Here is a 22,930-nt window from a genome sequence, read left to right on the forward strand (position 1 = left end):
AGCATTAAGAGAAACCTAGTGTCCAGAGTGTCAGCGCCTCCTGGCTAGCTGTTTTCCAGATTTCCAGGGCTATCATATGTGAAAGGGGAATTAAGCTTATTTTGCTTGGCCCCAGAGCCATCGTGGGGCAGGTGAAGAGGGAACAGCAGAAGAGGCGATCCAGTCTTAGCTTAAGGAAAAACTTCCTCACTGGCTATTAGATTTATCCAAGAGCAGAATGGGCCAGGCAGGCACTGGGAGCTCCCTTTCCTGGAGACTTTCAAGGAAAGCATAAAGAAAGGGCCACAATCGATTGGGTTATTATGTGGTTGGGGAGATTAATATTCAGGGGTGTGCTGGACAGCCACCTCCCCCCCCCTTTCCCATCCCTTCCAAGGCTGAGGCTCTGTGTTTTCCTTAAGGAAACAAAGTCCAACTATGGTATAATGAATCATACATCATAATAATACACAATATTATGTCACAATAATAATGGACCACCATATTTGAAGGCAGGAAATTTGAGTTGAAATCTTGGCTTTAGTAGTGTGACCTTGGCTAAGTCACTTCCCTCCCCTCCTTAGCCTCAGTTTTCTCATCTATAAAATGGGGATAAAGATTGTTTACAACCCCCACCCTCAAGTCCCAAGCCATGGGGCTGCTTGGGAGCAAATCATCATAGAAACTTGAGCTATAATTTTTATTATGTTTGTTTTGTGTAGTTCACTAACCCAGTCACATCAGCTCATGTGCTCTCCTTCCCATTCCACTTCAATCATCCCATTACAACCCTTCCCCCAATGATCTGGTCTTGGTGGACCACTCTACCAGTGTGCACCATCATGGAGTCATAGATTCAGAGCTGGAAGGGGGCTTAGAGGTCATCGAGTTCAACCCCCCCCCCATTTTGCAGATGAAGAAACTGAGGCCCAGAGCAGTTAAGCAACTTTCCCAGTGTCCCACAGCTAATAAGTGCCTGAGGTAGGATTTAATTCTATCCAACTATTCTAGCCACCTCTAATTATATTTTGGTAACTTTTTTGACCCTCCTCATCAGGAATTGACTGTAAAATGTTGAGGAGGTAGGGAGGGAGAGACATACCAGTCCCACCTCCCTGGAAGATCTCCCATTTTTTGTTTCTACACTCCTGTGTGTGTGTGTGAGTTGGACATTGTGGTAGGGCGAGGCTGGGGGAATTTGGCTTTGGGGACTCCCAGCTCAGGGAGAGATCTTCCAAAGGCTCTGGCTCCTAGGTCAGCTCCCCAAAATAGTCCCAAGGTGTCAGGTGGTACACCCATCAGTGGTGGGCAGATTAAGGGGAAATGTCAAGGGGATTGGGTTCAGGGTAATGTGGGGGATGGGGATGGCATGAAAGGCTGCTGCCTGCCTGCCTTGGTTCCTTCTCTTTCCTCCTCAGTCTCAGAACTCATGGTGCTAATATTTTACTGGATCCACCTTTCCTGCCTCCCCACAATGACTAGGTGCCTGGCTCTCTAACTTCCTGGGGCAGAAAGGACTGGTGACAGTATTATGCTAGGTGATGGGGGACAGTTCTCCATCCTCAGCACTAACCTTGGGGCTGGCAAATTAGGTTGATCATGCTGTGCTGGGCCCTGGACTTTGGGAGCAGAGGGCATGGAGTAGTAGCCCAGAAGTCCCCTTCTATGACCAAGGCGAGGCCCCCATGTGGCAACATGGTTTTGGAGGCAGAAGACCAGGACTCCAACTCATTTTGTTGCTAATTAACTGTGTGAGCTTCAGTAAGCCACAACTACTCTGGGTCTCAGTTTCCCCATCTGTAAAATGAGGCAGTTGGACTAGACGACCCCTGAGGTTCCTTTTCACTCTAGCTATGATCCCGTGATCCTGTTCTCCATTTTTATACAGTGCTCCCCATCAAGCTACATGTTACCCTCTGTGAACTTTAGGGTTGCCTTCATTGGGATAACTGAGTTGAGGGAATACTGTGGGGGAAAGTTTTTATTCAACATACTTTTGCCCCAAGTCTGAGGCCTCTGTAGAGATAACCCTACCCATTGCCCTTCTCCTTACAGGAGTGTATTAAAATTGTAGGAAAATCAGGGCACAGATTCCAATATTGACCTCTCTGAGACTCAGTTTTCTTAGCTATAAAATGAGAATGAGGGGCAAGATGGTGTAGGATGGTGGGTAGAGAGCTGGCTTTGAAGGCAGAAAGACCAGGCTTCTAATCCCTTCACTGACAAGTAACGGCCCGTTCCTTGGGCAGTTCATTGAACTCTCGGTCCCAGACAATTCTCCAAGACCATTAGTTACAGACCAGTTTACCTTGTCTATTGCTTGTCTGGACACATTTGCTTGCTCACTGTCTTCGCTGTTAGACTGTAAGGTCCCTGAGGACAGGGACCATCTTTTGTCTCTTTTTGTACCTGCAGCCTTTAGCATAGTGCTTGGCACAAAAACATAAATGCTTACTGACTGTTCAGCAGCCCATCTCTATCAGTTAGAGTCAGTCTACATGCTATATATGTAGCGTATTATATTATATCATACATATTTTATATACGTGTATACTGGTTATATGCTGGTCTACGTTGGTAATGGAATTTCCTCACCGGGAGCTCCCTCCACTTATGAAATCACATTTGGTCCAAAAAAGGGAAAGAATAAAGATAATATTTGTAATTACTCCCTCCCCGGGTTGTTGAGAAACAAATGCTTTGTAAACCATGAAGCCCAAATGTGCGCTATCATAATGTGAATGTGATTAGAACTGCCTTTCCTTCATTGCAAGAGGTGGAGGATTATGGGAGCAAAGTACAATGTATCCTCTGAGGCACTGTCCATGCATTGGCTGCTCTGGGAAATTTTTTTCCTCTAAAAATTGATTAAATTTAATTAATTAAAATTAAAAAATAATTTATTAAAATTAATAAATTTATTAAATTTATTATAAGGGACACCTTCCTTATTACCTTAACTTCTCAGTGCCCTGGGCAATTAATTTCTTTTTTATTTTTTAAATGTTCATTTATTTATTTTAAGATAATTCTTCAGTCAATTGACAAGCATTTATTAAGTCTTTACCTGGTACCAGACACGGTGTTAAGAACCAGAAATACAAAGAGGCAAAGACCCCTAGTTTTGGCCAAATTGCCAGCCTGCATTAGGGGAGGGGGTTCTTTCGACCTGTGAAAGCCCAGGTCTGGACAAAAAAAAAGAACTCATTGATCAATCAGCATTCATTAAAGATCTCCTGTATCCTGGCACTGTGGTAGGTATTAGGGGCATCTAGAAAAGAATTCAGCCTTCTCTGCCTTCCAAGAGCACTTGGGAAACCTTCATAATCTCATCTGATCCTCTCAAGGGCCTTTGAGATGGGAGTACAAATATTATGCCCATTTTGTAGATGAAGCTTATGAGGCCAAGAAAGGTGAAATAATGTTCTAGAAGATACATGGTAAGTATGGAACAGAGCTGGGATGTGAGGCATTAGGAGGCCTAGGTCTCCTGACTCTCAGTTCAGGATTCTTTCCACTATACTAGCTTCTAGGTCACATTCCAGAGGGTGACTGGGGGCCCAGGAACTTTTGCAAGGTTAGCGTGTACTATTTATTAGACCTATTTATTGGATTCTGGTTTCTGGCTCTTTTCAAGTTCACTTGAGTACCATCAAGGCAGCAAAGGCATCCCTTTCTAACAGTTATATTCTTCCTATTTCCTCACCCATTTCCCAAGCCCTTCCCCCAAACAGGGACTCAGTCTTCTTTGTGGAACAGCAGAAAGGACCAAGAAGGAGAGAGATGGATGAGATTTGGGATCTTGGGGTCAGAGATTTAGAAGGGGCTTTAAGGCCATTTAATCTAACTCCATCCCTTTATAGAGGAAGACTTGCCCCGGTCACATAGATGATATCAGGGTCAGAATTTGAATGCAGAACCTCTGACTGAATCTAGCTTTTTCTTGTGCATTCTAGTGGATTCAGTGTGTCTCCTACACTTCTGTCTCCTCCTTGTTCTCATCCGGGTGATGGGGGTGTAGTCCAAAACTGCCTCCCTAGGAATACATCCTGGGAGACATTAGAACCTATAGGTTCTCACAGCTGGATGGTGATGATGATTTTAGGAGACCCTCTAGCCACCTGTCCAGGGCAAGAACCATTTCCCCATCTGCAGTTTCCCTTTTACAAGGGAAACAGATAAGCTGTTGGAACACCTCACATTAGGAGGTGTATGGTAGTGGAAGGAACAGTAGTGTGGAGCCTCTGAACCTGGCTACCTGGATAACCCTTCAGCAGGGTCCAGTGGAAAGAGCAGGACCTCTGGACTTAGTTTTGTTGTTGTTCAGTTATTTCAGTCATGTCTGACTCTTCATGACCCCATTTAGGGTTTTCTTGACAAAGATACTGGAGTGATTTGCCATTTCCTTCTCTGGCTCATTTTTACGGATGAGGAAACTGAAGCAAATAAGGTTAAGAGACTTACCCAGGGTCATAAAGCTACTCAGTATTTCAGAAGAACTGGGTACAAATTCAACCTCTATCACTTACTACTTGCGTGACCTCGGGCAAGACATTTAGTCTTCCCGGGCCTCAGTTTCCCTAAATGTAAAAATGGCAGGAATGGATTAGATGGCTTCTGAGGTTCTTTCCAATTTCAGATCCATGATTTAAGTGTCTTCTCTGAGTCTCAGTTTCTACATCTGTAAGGTGTACATAATATATATATATGTATATATATGTGTACATATATATATACATACATATATATATATATATATATATGAAAGGTCTATAATACTCTATATGTGATCTATGCCATGGCCCTATTTGAGGAAAGTGGTTTTCTAAACTTCAAAAGTGTTCTAGAAATGTAAGCTGTTATTAATATCACCTCAGGGCCCAGCTCATGCCAGGACTATGCTGTTTCCCCTCCTATCAGGCTGAAATTTGTGCCCCTGTATGTCCTCCCCTAGCCCTCTGTAGCTGTCATCCACCAGGCCACCCAGCCCAAGTTCCCTGTGCACTGTGCATAGCTCCTCCTAGCTCTGTTCAGAGCAGGGTCACAGGGAGATCATGTTTCTGAAAGGGTGAATTAGGGCTGTTACCTGAGACAGCTCAGTCCCTCTGCCCATTGAGTTGGTCACTGCAGCTCCAATGGCCACTATCCTGGGAGCTCTGGTTACTCTCCCTCATACCCTTGGCCTGGCTATCTCTATTCCTGTTCTCACCTATGTCCCTCTTTTCTTTCTGTCTCCCCACAGTGAACAGCATGAGGAGCTGGAAATTCGGGGTGGTTAGCTCAGGGGAGCTACTGTGGAGCCTGGCAGAATGCCCTGGGCACCAGATTCCCAAGCCAAGGAGCACTGGGCACTACTTGCATCCTTTGCTGAGTCTGAATTATTCAGGAGAAGTCTGTAGAACCGAAAAGCTGCCTGTGCCAAATCTGATTAAAAATGGCGTCAGCTGGCATTAACTCGATGAGTGACCTTGAATAATCTCAGGGTCTCTGTTTGCTCATCTATAGAATGGGGGTGGGGAGTTGGAGTAAATGGTGCATCCCATTGTGACATTCTACATTCAAACCATTTAAGTTCTCAGGGTCCTCTCAGCTCTTGTGTTTTCTGTTCTAAGGTCTCTTTCCAGTTCTGACATTCTGTATTCTAAGGGTCCTTCCAGCTCTGATATTTTCTGTTCTAAGGTGTCTTTCCAGTGCTGACTATCTCTGTTCTAAGACCTCTTTCAATTTCTGACACTATGTATTCTAAGGGTCCTCTCAGCTCTGACATTCTCTATTCTAAGGTCCCTTTCCAGTTTGGACATTCTCTGTTCTAATGTCTCTTTCTGGCTCTGACATTTTATGTTCTAAGGTTTATATTCTATGGCTCCTGATAGTTATAACATTCTGTGCTCTGATGTTCCATGTTTTAAGGCCCCCTTGTAGCATTGATAGTTGAGGATTCCGTGATGCTAAAGGGGCTATATCAGCCCTTAGAAGAGGCTGGATCTCTGCAGTACTGGTTATCACTTACCAACAGCTGTAAGAAAAAGGCCAGCTTGGTCAATGGGTGTTTTGCTGTCCTCTGCATAATAGTTGACAGTGACCTGGGGATCCACAGTAGGAAAAGGAAAAAAAGGAAGGAGGCTGCTGATGACGTTCCAGAACATTGTGCGCACCTCCCACCTGCTACCTCTTAGCCCACCAAGCCAGTTCTCTTTCCCATCATGCATTTCCTCCTCTATGAAATTCTGTGGATTAAAGTGAGGACAGATTTTTTCCTACTTTGTGGCTCTTGGTAAAGGCCTATGCTCAAGATAAAGATGCTGGCATTATCCCTTCAAACTTAAGATTCCCCTTCCTACTGCTGAGCTGGTAGAGCCCTGCCTCAAACCCAACCCTCCAGGTTCCTGTACCTTGTCACTGCTGACTTCTGCGCTGGGATGGCTCATGCTGAGACGGAGGATGGTGCTGGGGGAGAGGACCCATTGCTTCTTGCCATTGGCTGTGACCTCCTCGGCCTGCCCGTCAATCACTGCCTCTACCTGCACACCATCTGTGTGTTTCAGGCTGAACGTCTTGGCTTCTGCGGGGGATGCACTGTGGAAAGGAGAAGGGTCTGGTCATAGAGAGGCTTCCACATGACTCTAGGGGGATGAAATCTTAGACTCTTTTAAAAATCCAGAATCTTAGAACTAGAATGAGTCTTACACTATGTAAGGTTAGAAGTGGGAGGGTCTTGAGAACAGAGAAAGTCAGGACTGGTAGGTATCTTAGAATGTGGGAGGGCCTCAGAACAGAGGATGTCAGACCTAGGAGGGTCCTTAGAAATCATTGAGTCAAATCTGCTCATTTTTTTTAGATGAGGAACCTGAAGTCCAGGAAATGGAATTGGTTTACCAAAAGTCACACTGCTAATAAGCTTGCCTGAGGTCATTATGGGCCAAAATCAAGAAGGCACCCCTGAATCAAATTGTCTCCACATTGGCCTGTCTCCACTGTCTGAAGTACCACCATTTACAATGCATTTCCTTTGGGCTGTCTCGGATCCAGTGAGTACATGGGCACCAGGGAGGTGGCGTCCCACCGTGCCACTAACATCTCCGTGTGAATCAGTTCAGCATATCCTTCCCAGATGACAGCTTGCTGAGGGATCTGTCAGAACCAACACTTGGAGGGAGTTGTCTAGGATAGGGAGGGGCCTGTAGGAGAGGGAGGAGGGAAAGAAGGTGGGAAGCAGCCCCCAAAGACAAATTATTGATTTTTCAGACTTGCAGAAGACCAAGCCGGGCTGGGACTTGGGTTTTTGTGTGCCTCATGAGGCTAAATTTGGACAAGAGATCACAAGGGATTATGTGGGCTTCACTTGGGCTTTGTTAGCAAAACACCAACATACCATCCCGGTTCTCTGAAAAGGGCACCAATCCACTGGCTTTAAAGGCGGAGGTAAGGCTGAGTGTCAAACAAAGGGAATCACTGCTAATTTACTGGGTGACCTTGGGTGGGTACCGAGGATCATTTCTTTCTTTGTAATATAAGGTCATCTCTGAAACCTCTACCCTTCCCAGATTGATTTTTTTTTGATTAGGTAAAAGAGCCCATTCTTTGCCTCCTTTTTTATTTAGCCTTAATTACTAAATGGGCATTGCCTCAGTCAAACTGAGACCTGGGAAAGACCTTAACTTAAAAAGGCCACGGTCTCCCACTGTGTCTGGGGCTCTCTTCAGTCATCCTGATCTATATCTTGACACTGGACTCAGATGGCTGGGGAGGAGAGAGTGAGACTGGTGACTTTGCACAACCTTACCTCACTTAAATCCAATTCACTTGCAAGTAATGGCATCACCTTCCTGCTGTCATGGTCCTCTTTGAGATCTGAAGATCTATGTTCTAAGACCCCTCCCAGCTCTGACATTCTTTGTTCGAAGGTCCCTCCCAGCTCTGACATTCTAGGTTTTTGTTATGTTAGTCTAGTTGGCATATTATTAACAGGAGATGCTCCCAGAATTTAGAGAGGAGTTTAGAAAAGAATGGCCCTCTGAAACTGGGTAAGATCAGCCATTTATAGGCCCGATTGTCCCTAGAGATTCCTGAATGAGTTGCCAGGAAACCAGGATATCTTTGAAATTCAGTTCAGGCCAGGGTATGTAACAGGGACCAGAGTTTTTTCCTGAAAGTCCTTTAGAAAGATCCCAATTTGAAATCTATGTATTCTTAAGAAAACTACTAAGTTGTATTATAACAGGAAGTCTGTAACATAGTCCGAGGAAAGGAGGGGAGGGGGTGGGGAGGAAGGGGATGGAGAAGGGGAGTCTGCAGGGAATCTAGTCAGTCAATAAGCACTTATTAAGTGTTTTAATAGGCAGGGTGAGGAGGATAGGAGTGGGGATGGGGGATGTGGGCTAAGGAAAAGTCTAGGAAAAGGAAATCCAACGAAGAATGAGCCAGTGTTTATCTGGTGCTCTATGGGGAAAGCAACACTCTATGTGAGAGATGCTAGTATCTTCGTTACTGAGAAGTTATGGATCCCATCGCAAATTAATAAACTGGAAATCATGAATAATTGGATGGAATTCTGAACTGTCAGAGCTGGGAGGGACTTTACATCAGAGAATGCCCAAGATTGGAAGGCCTTAGAACAGAGAATGTCAGAGATGGAAGGAGTCTCAGAGATCATTTATCCCAGCGTTCTCATTCCTTACCAATGAAGAAACCAAGATCCTCTTGGTCCAATCAGTGGTAGATTCTAAGAAAAACTCAGATTTTCCAATTGCTGACTCAGGATTCTTTTCTGTGAGTGTGGTTATCATAATGCTCATTTTTCAAAGTCAATATCCTCTGGGTAAATATGATAAAATTCAAGTTTCAGGACATGTAAGAAAAAGATCAGATCCTGGACTCCAGGTGATCCCCAAAGTACAAACACCTTGGGAGAAGCTTACTAGGTTCTTGTTCATTTTCTCCCTCTTTCCTTCCTTTCCCCTTCCCCTACTTAGTCTAATAGATGAAAAGAAGAATTTGGAATCAGGGAGACCAGGATGCCAATTATTTTTCTGACATTTGCCCCCTATGTCCATGGGCAAATCACTTCATTTCTGAGTCTCAGTTTCTCTATCTGTAAAATGAGGATGTTAATGTCTATAATACCTACTTCACAGGGTGATTATAAGGGTTTTACAGTTTAGGGCAAGGGTTAGTGCTTTGTAAACTTCAAAGTATTAACAAAATTTCAGTTATCATCATTATTAATAAATGAAACCATTATCCTCCTTCTAAATTCCACTGTCCTTCTGTCCAGATAGGGCTTTGTTAGTTACTGTCTCAGTCCCACAGTAGAGACCCATTCCCCACCTCCATCTCCCCAGGCACCAAGCTTGAGCAAACAGCTATTCTAGGAGCTGGCTCCAAATCCAAAGAACAAAGAAGCCCATTCTCCCTAGCCCCGGGGGGTTCCCAGTTGGTGCCATCTGTGCCAAGGACAGATGCCCTTACTAATGGGCTGTCTTTAGGGGTCACAGACTAAAAGTCTAGTCATGTGGCAAAGGTCCTCTTGCAAAGCAGGTGTAGAAGGAGTAGAAGATACCAATGGGGTTTGGGGGGTGGAAGGGAGGTGGAGAAGGATGGGGGATGGGAAGGATGGAGGAGTGGAGGTGCGGATGGTGGAGAGGTGGGAGGTAGGGGTAAAGGGGACAGACATGACTTTAAAAATAGATCACGAAATATTGAAGAGTGAAATGTAGAGAACCAGAATACTGCATACTGTAACAGCGATATTGTTTTAAGAACGACTCAGAGCAAATAAATTATTTTGACTATTAAAAATTGCCAAATTAAATCTAAAGGACAAAGGAAGAAAGATGCTATCTACATCCAGAGAAAGAACTGATAAATAACAATATGTGTAGAACAATTTACATATATGTTATAAACATGCTGTTGCTCTCAGTGACGTCAGGAGCATGATGTCTTGACTTGCAAGTGATTCGGATTTAAGTGAGGGAGGGCTGTGCAAAGTCTCACTCTCGCCTCCACACACACACACACACACACACACACACACACACACACACACACACACTCCTATTTGTGTCTAATGGTAGCTATCTTTAGGGTGAGGGGGGGAAGGGAAGAGTAAAGAAGAAATTTACGTGATGATTTTGTGGTATATTTGAAATAAATAGCAAGTTGTGCATGGTAGAATTACAGTTTCATAAGCAGTCATCCTTTTTATCATACTATGTTACAGAAATGCTTGTTTTAGTCCATAAATTAAAAATAAAATTAAATATAAAATGGAGCATATAAAACAGGAGTTCTTAACCCTCTCCCTCCACCTTTGGTAATCTGGTGACACTCTCATCACTCTCATATTTTTAAAGGCATCCAATAAAACATATAATATGACAAAAGAAATCCAATAATATCTAAATATAGTTATTGAAACATTAAAACACACACACAAGTTCACAGACCTTTGGAGTAAGAGAACAGAGGAAGATAGATGGTCTGTGAGTTCTTGAACTTGAATGGCATCCAGACTAGAAACTGTAGGGGGCCAGGGGAGAAGAAGGAGGTCCTGTTTTTGTTCTCATGCATCTCCCAATCCAATGGAGACACAGCTTTTGCTCTCAGGGAACCTCTTGCCAGACAGAGTTAGGGAGCACCTAATTCCCAGGAGCTCCAAACCTGCTTCTAAATGAGGCAGCTGACCTAATTTGATAAGTGCTAAGAGAATTCCTTGGATTACCTGAGTCTGGAGGGGTCAAAGAAGGCTTCCCAGCGGGAGTTTTGAATAGGTTTTAGAAGAAAAGGTCAGCAGGGCATAATGCCACTCTGGGTCAGTTTGGTAAGCTATAAACTAAGGGCCTCTGGGGCTCTGGTTGGGACATAGCAATGAGCTGTACAACCTCTTGTAGCCCTCCTCAGCCTTTTTGGGTTCCTTCTCATCTGACAGTGATAGAGCCTAGCTTCCTAATGTCTTCCCAAAGAGGCAGGATTGGGGGTGGCAGATTGGGGCATGAGGGACCAACCCTGATTGGCATGGAACCCACTTCAATCACACCACCTGCCTTGGGTCTCATTAATGCCAACCTTTCCTGGCAGCTTGGAGAGGGAAGGGGAGGTGGAGAAAAGTGCTCAGGGCTCCCTGCTCATCTGCTTAGCATGAGGGCAAGGGGCCCCTCTGGCATCCTTGGAGGGGGCAGGGGCTGCTGGTGTTTACACGGTGACAGCCTTTGCTTCCCACTTGTCTCTGGAACCCATTAACAAGAGCCTGGCGAGGGTCACAGTAACCCCAGAGAGCTTCAGTGTGCAGGGCACTGTGCTACTTACAAAATAAAGAAAGAGTTTCTTATATACAGTAGAACAGAAGAAAAGATAATTGTCCATGATACTGCAGGTCTCTATGATGTATGACTTACTTTTCTTCAGAAGTCTGTTAAGTTCAACCTGTAACTTTCAAAGCTATCCTGCTAGTCTGTGCTTCCTCCCATTCCCTACTCTTTTTTAAAAAAGATGCCTCCATCATTATTTTGCTACCCTACCTATCCCTCTTCCCTTTCCACCCTTCTCTCCAGTGTGTTCCATGACAACCAAGGCTAGTCTCTTGTGCCCCACCATCTTTTCACTCCTCCCATTGGAGAAAGAGAAGAAAAACCTTTTCTAACAAATAAGCAGTCAGTTACACACATATTGCCTTACTCTGAAGCTCAAGTTCAATACTTCTCAGTAACTGCTTCCTTGGAAGTCAGTCTGATCATCATGGGTTTCTCTGTAACCACTAACTCATTTATTTTGTAAAGTCCTTTAGCTGAGGCACAGAGAAGCAAAGTAACCTATCTAAGGTCACGAAGATTAGAAGTGGGAGCCCTGAGACTTACCCAGGCTCCTCCCAGTATATGAGTATCTTTATTAAAATATTTGCCCAAGGTATTAAATGGGAGAACCAAATCAGAGGGTCAGGGATTTAGAGATCATAGGAATCTTAGAGGGTGGGTCCAACTACTCCATTTAATGGATGAAGAAATTGAAGAACATACAGGTTAGAAGACTTACATGGCTAGTATGTGTCTGAGGCAGGATTCGAACTCTGACCCTTGGACTCCAAATCCAGGGCTTTCTACTATGATTATCTGCCAAATTTCTCCTTCTACTCTAAGTTTACAGCCCACTACAACTATATATTTGTGTATGCACATATACATACATATATGCACACACACATGTGATTTCACAAAGATAGGAAACTTCTGGTATGGAAACTACCTACACTGATCAACTCATCACCTACACTGAGAGGTTAAATGACTTTCCCACAGTCACACAATTAATACATGTCTGAGACAGGGTTTTTTGCCTCCAAGGCTCACCTTCTGTCCACTTCTCCATCCCATGGGACAAAAATAGCAGGAATAATAGACTTTTTGGCTTACAATGCACTTTTCTTACATTTGACCCTTACTATTCAAGCTCAAAGGAGCAACCACATGATAAAGTAAGAGAGGAATCCCTGGAAGGAAGGAGTAAGGGAGAAAACAAGCATCTATTAAGTGCCTACTATATTCCAGCTGGGAGGAGAAGACCCTCAGGGTTGCTGTTCCAAAGAGAAACAGTTACCATTGATATTCACTCTAAATCCACTCAAAGACAGGAGGACCCAAAATATAGTCATTAAGCATCTCCAGCCATCCTGATGAATATCAGGTCACTGGACCCAGATGGCTCAGGAGGAGAAAATGAGGCCAGTGACCTTGCACAACCCTCCCTCCTTCAAAACAAAGTCAAGTGCAAGTCATATCATCATCTGGATGTCATGGTCCTCTTCAAAAACAAAGGACAAACACAGTAACAACTGTATTCCAGGCACTGTGCTAAGCGCTTTACAAATATGATCTCATAACAACTCTGTGAGGTAGGTGCTGCAATTATTCCCATTTTACAGAAAAAGGAAACTGAGGCAGGCAGAGATGAAGTCACCTACCCAAGGTCAGACAGCTAGTTAAGTGTCTAGTTAACTCAGGTCCTCCTGACTCCAGGCTCAGCGTTCTAATCTAATAGCTGCCTCTGATGTCTGGGGACATGACATATACAACAACTCTGGTTAGCAAACATTATTTTATCCATTTTAGAGATGAGGGAACTAAGGCCTAAGGGAGAGGGAATGACTTATCCAAGGTCACAGCTTAGATTTGAATCCATCCCTGTCTTCCAGCCAGAGCCAAGGCTCTTTCCAGTATACCACAACAACCTCTAATGAGTTTTCATCAACAAGACAGCATGGCTTAGAGGGAGGAACACTGAATTTGGAGTTGGAGGATCTGGGTTCAAGTCCTGACTCTTCTGCTTAGCACTTATTTGTCTTGGGCAAATCACAAGCTTCTTAGTTCCCTTCTGTCTTTAAGTCTTTATTCCTATTATCCTCATCTTAGTCTTAGGCGAAAATCACAGAGCCCTTCTCCTGTCTCTATGTGCTCTAGAGTTTTCCCATCTGTAAAATTGGGCTTGTTCATCTTGCCCCTCCCTTATTGCCAGGAATGAGATAGAGGGTGTGAAATGGCCATGGGTGAGCAGCTGGAATCCTGGCCCAGGGTTCTAGCTTGAACTGTGGTCCTAACATTGCCCCTTAGTTGTCTGGGCTCTTCCTGTCTCTGGGCCTCGGGTTCTCATCAGGACAGGGGTCTCTCTCCTAAACAAAGTTGCCTCTTCTTTGGCTACCTTGCCCCTTTCCTCCCTGCCAATCTCAGCCACTAGGGAAAAAAAGGGTTCCCAGCGGGTATGGAACTGGGACTGCGGTCCAGCCTAATCTCCTGTCTCTCAGAGGTAGCCTCTTCCCTTAGGGCCTTGGCACTGTAGCTAGACACCTGTCCCTGGAGCTAGTCCTGGCAGAAGCCGGCCTTTTTAGGGTTAGACATGCAGGGGGTGTTACCCTGATTTATGGGGACCATCTAATCACACCTCGGGACCCAGCTCCCCATGAGCTCTGACAGGCTCCGGGAAGGGTGGGGTGGCTGGGCTTGGTTTCAGCTCACAACAATCCTCTCTGTGCCCCTGCCAGGCCCTTATGTGTGCCTGCTTGGTGGGGTGGGGGTGGGGAGGACGGACAACTCCAAATACAGCTATTTCTCAGCTCATGACACCAACTACATGCTGTGGGGCACAGATAATCCCAAACTGATGAATAATCCTAAAATAGCACCTCCGACAGGCAGTTAGGGATATTGTCTGGTGGGAAGATCACTGAATATAAAGACCTAGAGACCTGGGTTTGAATCCTGCAGAAACTTACTAGCTGCATTGCCTTGGCAAAGTGATTAAACACTTCTGTATACCTCACTTTTCACATTATTCTAAGACTAATACTCCCTGCCTTACAGGGTGTTTGCAAAGATCAAAGGTGAAATGGAAAGCGTCTTGTGCGCTATTAATCAGCACATGCCTATACTACAGGGTAGGTTCTTCACTAGGCATTGAGGGCCCAAAGACAAAATCCAAGGAGTTTATAATCCATGTACGCAGATGACGCATACATATTTAGTATATGCAAATTATATGCAAAATAAGTTCCAGGTAATTTTGAAGGGGAGGTCCTAGCAGCTGGCAAGGGCGGGGCTTCATTTCTGCCCTTAGCTTCCCCCCCTTCTACTATAAGAAGCCTTTTGCAACCTTTTCTAATTCTAGTGCTCTGCCCCTGCTGATTGGCTCCCATTCATCCAGTCTATAGCTGTCTCCTCCAGGAGCTTCTTGAGGGCAAGGATTGCCTTTTGCCTTTCTTTGTCCCTCCAGTGCTTAGCACAGTGGGCACTTAATTGAATGACTTTTGACTGAATGACACATGTAGGAGGTTGAATTTGAGCAGAGCTTTGAAGGAATTGAGGGATTCCAAGGAGAGAGGGCATTCCAGGCATGGGGAACAATCTGGGCAAAGGCCTGGAGATGGGACTGTATTAAACCATTTCTAAGATACCTCCCAGCTCTAAATTCTATGACCTCTTGGGACTCAGTTTCATCATATATTGAATTAAATGGTTGAACCTAAATGATCTTTAAAGCTTTAGCTACTAAAAGAGAAAAGGGGGGAAGCTGGTTAAGAATTTAGGGTCTGGGCTGCTAGGTGGCATGGTAGATAGAGCACAGGCCCTAGAGTCAGGAGGATCTGAGTTCAGATTCGAATTTAGACACTTGACATTTACTAGCTGTGTGACCCTGGGTAAGTCACCTAACCCTGATTGTCTTCCCCACCTCCAATAAAGAATTTGGAGTCAATTGTTAGGAAAATGTTTAGGTTAAAAGGCCTCTGTACTCGATAGTTTTGTACAGTCTGTAATAGAGGTAAGAGGTGGGAGCCATTGATCTCCCAGAGGATTCTGGTTCCAGAGCTAAAGATCACCCTGTAGATGCTGCAAAGCTGAAGGTCTGCTATAGAGAAGGGTGAGGCCAGGCTGTTGGCTCCTGCCCCATTCAGGTGAGCTCTGAGTGAGGCTCTTGCTGGGATGTCACCCCCTAGGTTGTTATGAGGAGCCCACCAAAACTGCAGAGGAGTCATTCATTGGTATCAAAAGCCCATTGACAGGAAACTGGGCCATAGGCTCCTCAATCTGGCTCCTCATGTTTCCCACTGTGAAGTACCATAAGGACTGGGTTAAACTAGGTGACTCTAGGAACACTCAGCAAGCTGAGATCCTTCAGTAGGTCATTTTCTGTCCCCAGAAGGAGTCATATGGTCTGGAGTTTTGAAAGACATAATAGTCATCTTCCAAAGACTCTGAAAGATCCCTACCAGCTGTACAGGTCAATGTTCAATAGCCCATCCTAGTTCTGACATCCTGTATTCTAATGTTCTCTGTTCTAAGGCTTTTCTAGTTTGGAAGTTCTCTGTTCTCCTGGCTCTAAGGGTTTTTTCCACCAATCTGTTTTAGAAATCAGCTACAAGGGTATTCTAAAACTTCTTCTAGCTCTGACATTATATATTCTAACATTCTCAGTTCTAAAGTCCCTTCCATTTCTAAGGATCTTCTAATATCTTCTGTTCTAAAGCCCCTCCCAGCTCAGACCTCTGTGTTCCAATATAAGGTCTTTCTAGTGTTGAGGGTCTCTGTTCTAAGGTTACAGCAGTTCTAAGCATCTTGATTGTATCAGAAGGTCCCATTCCAGTTCTAATAAGTTCCTATCGCTGTGTTTTCTCTAACGCCTAGGGCTTCTTCCCTTGAGGGAGTGAAGGGATGATGACTTGGAGGACCTTTGCCTTGTTGGCGCGGGGACATGGAGAGAGAAGAGAGGAGAGGGGAGCGGGGGGTGGGGTCAAGCCCCTAGTCACTATTAAATTACTAGAGTTTTCCCAACCACCAAAACTCAACCTTCTTCTTCTTCCCACTTTATCGTATCTCCTCTAGACCTCCCTTCCCTGTCTTGTCTCATCCATAGGACCAGAGAGGGGGAAATGAGAACACCTTCAGAAGCTTTTCTATCTCACCCCTTCCTCCCCACTGGTCCTTTTCCTGGCCCCTCTTCACCCTTCTTGCCTCCAGCTGAAAATTTGATATGGCAGTGCCAAGAATGCCTAACTGTAAATAAACAGGCATGTACAGTGACAGCCCTGGCTTAGGGGATTAGGAGGGCTGGTGACAGACAGTTCACCCCAAATGCAGCGTCAGTTTAGGGGGTGATAGAGCCTGACAATTAAGAGAAACTTATTGACAAGGAGACAGTGTGGTCTGTTAGAGGGCTCTGATGTCTGAGGATGCAGATTCATATCTCAGTTCTATCACTTTCTGGGTACATGACTTTAGGGAAGGAGTTTTACCTCTCCCAGGGCTTTTCCACTCTATACAATAAGAGGGGTGGACTAGAGGGCCCCTAAGTCTGTTGCATTTCTCATCTGACATTCTATGATGTTGTCAACCACTCTCTCCTCCTTGACTATGGATGTTCCTTTGGCTTCCATAACACTCTTCTCTTTTGGTTCTTCTATTTCTCTAACTGTTCTTCTCAATCTCCTTCCATAGATGATCATATTTGTCCCATCCACTAAGGGCTGAATATTCCCAAGAACTCTGTCCTCACCCAATTTGCTTCTCACTCTGCCTCGTTCTCTTTCTGTCTCTCTCTACTTCATTATCTCTCTCCTCTACCTCACTATCTCTCTTTCTCAACCTCTCTCTTCTCTCTGTCTGCCTATATCATCATCATCATCATCAAAATTATTATCTCTGTGCTAATGATTTCCAAATTTAGTCTCTCTAAATGCCAGTGGCACGTCTTCAACTACAAACTTGACCTGGATGTTCCAGAGGTACTTCAGCTTCAACATATCCCAAACCCAAACTCACCCTATTTCCCTCATAACCCAGTCTACATTTCCCCATTTCTACTGAGGGCACTGCCATTCTTCCAGTTATCCATGTTTGCAACCTCAGAATTAGCCTTGATCCGTTACTCTCCCTCACACCCAGGGGTGTGGAGCAAATCAACCCAGCACTGTCATTAGCCCCATTCCTGCCATCCCATCACTGTGAGGTTCAAGTGAGATAATGAATAAATAGAAAGCACTTTATAAATCTTAAATTGCCATGTAAATGCCAGTTATTTTCATTATTTTATTAGCCTATAATCACCAGGCCTCCCAGCTCAGTGATGATTTAATTTGCTGAATCTTCTATTGAACTCTTGCTGAGCTTAAGCCATGTTTATAGAGAAATATAGGATGTGCTGGTAAATGTTTGGCAACCAGCTTGGGGAGTGGGGGAGAGAAGCGGAGTATGCATACATTTATAAGTTTAATCTGCGTTAATAACCCTTTCTTAAGTTTAGAAACCAATAAAGCAGTAAATCAAGCCCCCAACTGCAGCAATTGAAATTTACGAGGTGTAAATGCTCACACTGAAAATTTAACAATGAGCAGCTGCTCCAGCACACCCCTATCTGATTAGCTGCCAAATCTTCTCAACCCTACTCTAAACATCTCTCATGTCTGCTCCCTTTTCTTCCTCTCCCACCAAAATGCCCTTGTTCAGGGACTCATTCCATCTTGTCTAAGTCATGGCAGAAGCCTCCTCATTGGCCTCCCTCATTTGGTCTCTAGTCATTACCATCCCCAGCCCATCTTTCACCCACTTGACAGATGAATATTCCTCAAATGTATTTGACCAGGTCACTGCCTTGCTCATAAAAAAATTCATTTCAATACCTTCTTGTTGCCAGGCTAAAATTCAGATTCATGCTGGTATTTAAAGCCTTCCACCATTTGGCTCTCACTCATCTTTCTGGTCTCATTTCATATTCTCTGACATTCACTCTGTCCCAGTCAGAATGATCTGCAAAATGTTTCCCATAGACAGCATTCCCTCTACCAATGTCAGTACCTTCGTCCAGGTTGTCCACCAAACCTGAAGTCTGCTCTGCTCATCTCTTCATAGAGTCCCTACCTTCCTCTTAAGCATAGCTCAGGGACCACTTTCTCTACAAGACTTTTCCCCATTCCCCTAGTAATTAGCACTCGAGTTCTCTAAAAATGACTTCGTATTTATTTGTCTGTGCAGGGATTCTTTTCTTTGTCTATGTATCTTTGGTGCTTAGTATTGCACCTTTCACACTAATAAGTATTTGTTGAACTGAATTGATGATAGTGAAGGGGCTTTTTCTAATACCCACAGACCCCAGTTGGAGGAACCTTGCCCTGGACCCCTGTCCTGTGTGGGGGAAGGAGCCATAGAGGCTGGAATACCCAAAAGCATGAACTGGCCTCATGGGAATGCTATTTGTTCTAGAGCAAGTTGGACTGGATACTCTCTGGGCTCCCTTTCAAACCTGGGCTTCTGCTTTCTTGGTCTGGCCAGTTAATCAGTCAGCAAGCACTTACTGAGTACTTTGTGCCAAACTCTTGGGAATACAGTTCAAGAGTGTCTTTCATCATTTACCCCTGAGAAGGTGCCTGGTGAGGTGCTTCTCTGGCTGGTATATGTGTATATGTATATCTTGGCCAATATGCTAGGGGAATTGGAAAATCCTTCTTCCATCTTATATCTCCCCCATTTCTAGGAGTCCTATTTTAGTTACTGCCATCTCTAGCCTGAACCCTGGAGGCTGGGATCCCTTTAATGCTTTTCATACTTAATATGAACTTCATACCTAAAGAAAAAAGGGGAAATGGACCAACAGGGAAAATCTAAACAACAGCTAGGTGACACCATAGTGCACAGAGCCCTGGGCCGCCTCATCTTCTTGAGTCAAATCTGGCCTCAGACACTTACTACTTGTGTGACCCTGGGCAAATCACTTCACCCTGTGTGCCTTGGTTTCCTCATCCATAAAATGAGCTAGAGAAGGAACTGGGAAAGCACTCCAGTACCTTTGTCAAGAAAATGGGTCATGAAGACTCAGACACGTCTGAAAATGATTGGACAACAACAAACGATAAACGACAGTCATTAAATCTGGGGCACAGCTTAGTGGGAAATAACCCTGTGCGTGTACCACAGACTCTTCCAGGACTCAGAGGGGTGAAATCTGGGGAAGGCTTCTGGGATAGGGGCCCTTGGTCAGATCACTGAGGTCATCCCTGTGGGGCTTTGAAACATTAGCTGCAGGACAGCCCCAGGGGGCCAGGATTCCCAGAATCATATCTCTCTCCTGTTCTCTCTAAGGGGTAAGCTAACCCTTTCAAGAAAGCTCAGCTGAGATGCAGGGAGAAGCTAGGGTGGGGACAGGGAGAGAAGAGGAGACAAGGATTGGGAGCAGAGGAAGTCGGGGAAGGCCAACCTGGGGCCAAGGAAGACACAAGGTGGAGGTGGCTGAAGGAGAGGGGGTGAGTTGTAAATCTGGGGTGAATGGTTTGAGGGAAAGAGATGAAGTTGGGGCAATGGTGAGGGAATTTGTTGATCGGAAAGGAACAGGAAAAAGGAGGAAAGAGATGAGAAAAGTGGGGAAAGGAGGGAGGAGGAATAGTATGGAAATAGGAGATGAACAAGAAGGGGAAAAAAGCAGAGAAGGAACTAGGGAGCTATAAGGAGAATGAGAAAGGCAGAGGAACAAGGGAGAAGTAGGAGGGAGGTGGTAACGGAGATAAGAACTATATATAGGGTAAGAAGCTCAGTGGCTTGGTGAAGTAAGGGGTGAAAAGGAAATGCGGTTGGGCAGAAAGAGGAAGAAGGGTTTGGGAGCACAGACTGAAGCCAGAAATGGGGCAGAAAAAGAACTGTACAGGGCCAGAGAGGGGCAGAGGAGACTTTGTGTCAGGGAAGGACTGGAATGGGAGCAGGAAGGGGGTGGGAACAAGGTAGGGGGCTGGGGTGGGGGAAAGACCGTGATTGGGACAGAGAAAACTGCAGGAGATTGTGATGCGGGGAAGGGTAGAGACTGGGATGGGGACCCAGGAGGGTTGGGATCGTATGGTAGCAGAGAGAAGAGGGATAAGTTAATAAACATTTGTTATCTGCACCTGCTATGTGCCAGGCTCTGTACTAAACTCTGGGGATAAAAGAAAGGTAGAAGTGAATCCTTGATCGACCAACATGGGACCAGCAGAAGAGGGGATGTGGGAAACTGGGATGGAGAGAGAGAAGTACTGGAGGATTTGAGTCAGTAGAGACAGGAACAAGAGAAAAAGGGAGCTGGGACTCTTGGATAGGGCAGGCGTGGGGACAGGGGACTCACTGGACCCAGCAAAGGCCGGACGCGAGGGGGCTTCCCAAGGTGAGGAGGGTACCGGAGAGGGTCTCCATGGGGCGGGAGGAGGGAGTGCAGGGGTGGGGAAGTGCCAGGGAGAGGCCGCGACTAGGCAGCAGCAGGGAGGCGGGCTGCAGGCTGTCCCGATGCCCGGTGCCTGGTGCCCTCTCGGTGCGGGCTCAGGCGTCTGGGCAGACCGCTCTCACCTGTAGACATCGACCCAGAGCCGAGTGCCCAACACACACACCGCCTCGATGCGGTTCCCGTACTGTAGGCGCACAGTCCTTTCCTGCGGCATCCTCCTCGCTCTCGCTCCCGGGTGCTGGGTGCTGGGTGCTGGGTCCGCCACCTGCTTCAGGTGAATCAGCGCCAGCAGATGTCCACAGGGCCACCGCGAGTAGACTTATCCATAGATAGGCCGGGGGCGGGGCCCCCACCACAGCTCCCGCCTCATTGGTGGTCACACTCGGCCCTGCCCCCGGGAGGGAGCGGGTAGGGGTTGGGGGGTGGGGAGAACCCTAAGAGTCCCCCAGACCGCCGCAGCTCAGTTGCGCTGGCTACCTTCCATTAGGCCATGCTCGGCTTGGGGAGCAGCGCAGCTTTTTTTGGGGGGAGCTTGGCTTGGGGACTGGAGTGAGGCTCTGCGTGTGCTCGCACACGTTCTCTACGGAACCCCAATATTTTTATCTCCAGCACTCTCTCCTTTGTCCCTCCACTCTCTGACACCCGCACACACCCACACATCACTAACCCACATTCGTACACGCACCCAAAACCTTCCTTCCCTTCCCCGTTACTGTTTCCTCCCCTTCCCCCAATAATTGTTCTGTGACGACAAATTTAAAAAGAACGTTTGCTGAGCCTATTAGGTCTATTTCCCAAGGTGATCAGGGAGGAAGTAAAAGAACCTACATAATCGAAAATACTTATAGCAGCTGGCAAAGGATTGGAATTCGAGGGGATGTCCACTGGGTGGGGAATTGCTGAGTAAGTTGTGGTATATGGTTGTGATGGAATGCTATTGTACCGTAAGAAATGATGAGCAGGTTGGTTTTAGAAAAACATGGAGAGACTTAACCTCAAATAATGCAGAGTAAAATAAGCAGAAACGAGAACTAAAACAGCAGTACTGTTCGAAAAGTCACAGTGAATGACTAAGCTATTCTGAGTAATATGATCATTCCTAGCAGCCATGAAGGCCTTACGAAAGAAGATGCTAACCACCTCCAGAGAAAGAACTGATCTATGGAAGTGGGTATTGTATGGTTTCCGGCGTGTGTGTGAAACGTTGGCTTTCTCTAATGCAGGGTTGGGAGGGGGGAAAGGAGACAAATTGGAGCTCAAAAAGTAACAAGAAATAATTTTTTTTTTTAAAAAGAGCATTTGCTACTTTCCCATCTGCTTACCTATAAAGGGTTAATGGAAATACTAGAATTAGTAATCCTTTAAGTTTGGAATATAAGAACAGAATGTCAGGGCTGGAAGGGGCCTGAGAACATGAAATGTAAGAGCTAGAAGGGAACTTAGAACATAGAATGTCAGAGCTGGGAAGGAGCTTAGAACACAGAATGCCAAAGAGGTGAGAGATCTTAGAACATAGCACATCAGAGCTAGGAGGAATCTTGGAACACAGAATGGCTGAGTGCACCTGCTCCATTTTATACTTCCTGATAACTAGTATTTACAGAGCACTTTAAAGTTTGCGAAGTACTTTACACATGTTATCTTATTTCATTCTCACAACAGCACCATGGGAAGGTGTTATTTATTTTCTCCATTTTATAGGTGAGGAAAGAGGTTTAAGTGACTTGCCTAGCTAGAAAGTGTCTGAGGCAGGATGTGAGCTCAGGCTATCTTGACGGGAAGTTCATGCGACTGTCCCTAATCAAAAAAGTGAGGACTAGGACTGGGGTGGGGGGAGGAGGGCGGTAAGATCACTTGTTCAAAGTGACCTAGTTAATCAGTGACAAAATAGGATCTAGAACCCCAGGGCTCCTAACTCCCACTGCAATTCCCTTTTCCTTATCACTCTCATAGATTCAAAACTGGCAGGACCATTGGAGATTCTCAGATAAAGAAACTGAGACCCAGAAAAATGAAATTCTTTACCTAAGGTCACACAAGCGGTGATCCTCAGGATTGGGATTCTAACCCAGGTCCACTGACTCTAAATCCACTCCACTTTCCATATTGCCTCTCATACACTATACTCTGTAGTGGGCTTCCTTCACTGTATAGACCAAGGGTTAACAATACCTGTCTCCTTATAGACTATACTTGGTATATTTTTTTTGCAAGGGATGTGTTGATTCCTGGA

The 22,930-nt window shown here is 45.3% G+C and overlaps 1 protein-coding gene across 1 annotated transcript in view; it reads right to left on the reverse strand.

Annotated features, from left to right (window-relative positions):
• The window catches only part of PADI2 (peptidyl arginine deiminase 2), a 62,434-nt gene extending 41,405 nt beyond the window's left edge, over nucleotides 1-21,029 (reverse strand). The window contains exons 1-3 of the mRNA XM_072609071.1: nucleotides 20,820-21,029; nucleotides 6,372-6,555; nucleotides 5,990-6,062 (exon numbers count right to left, since the gene is read on the reverse strand). Coding sequence (XP_072465172.1) covers nucleotides 5,990-6,062; nucleotides 6,372-6,555; nucleotides 20,820-20,911 — 349 coding nt within the window. The 5' untranslated portion in view covers nucleotides 20,912-21,029. The remainder of the gene's footprint in view (nucleotides 1-5,989; nucleotides 6,063-6,371; nucleotides 6,556-20,819) is intronic.
• Nucleotides 21,030-22,930: the final 1,901 nt, after the last annotated feature.

This window comes from Notamacropus eugenii, chromosome 5 (genome assembly GCF_028372415.1).
Source record: "Notamacropus eugenii isolate mMacEug1 chromosome 5, mMacEug1.pri_v2, whole genome shotgun sequence".
Lineage (NCBI taxonomy): Eukaryota > Metazoa > Chordata > Mammalia > Diprotodontia > Macropodidae > Notamacropus > Notamacropus eugenii.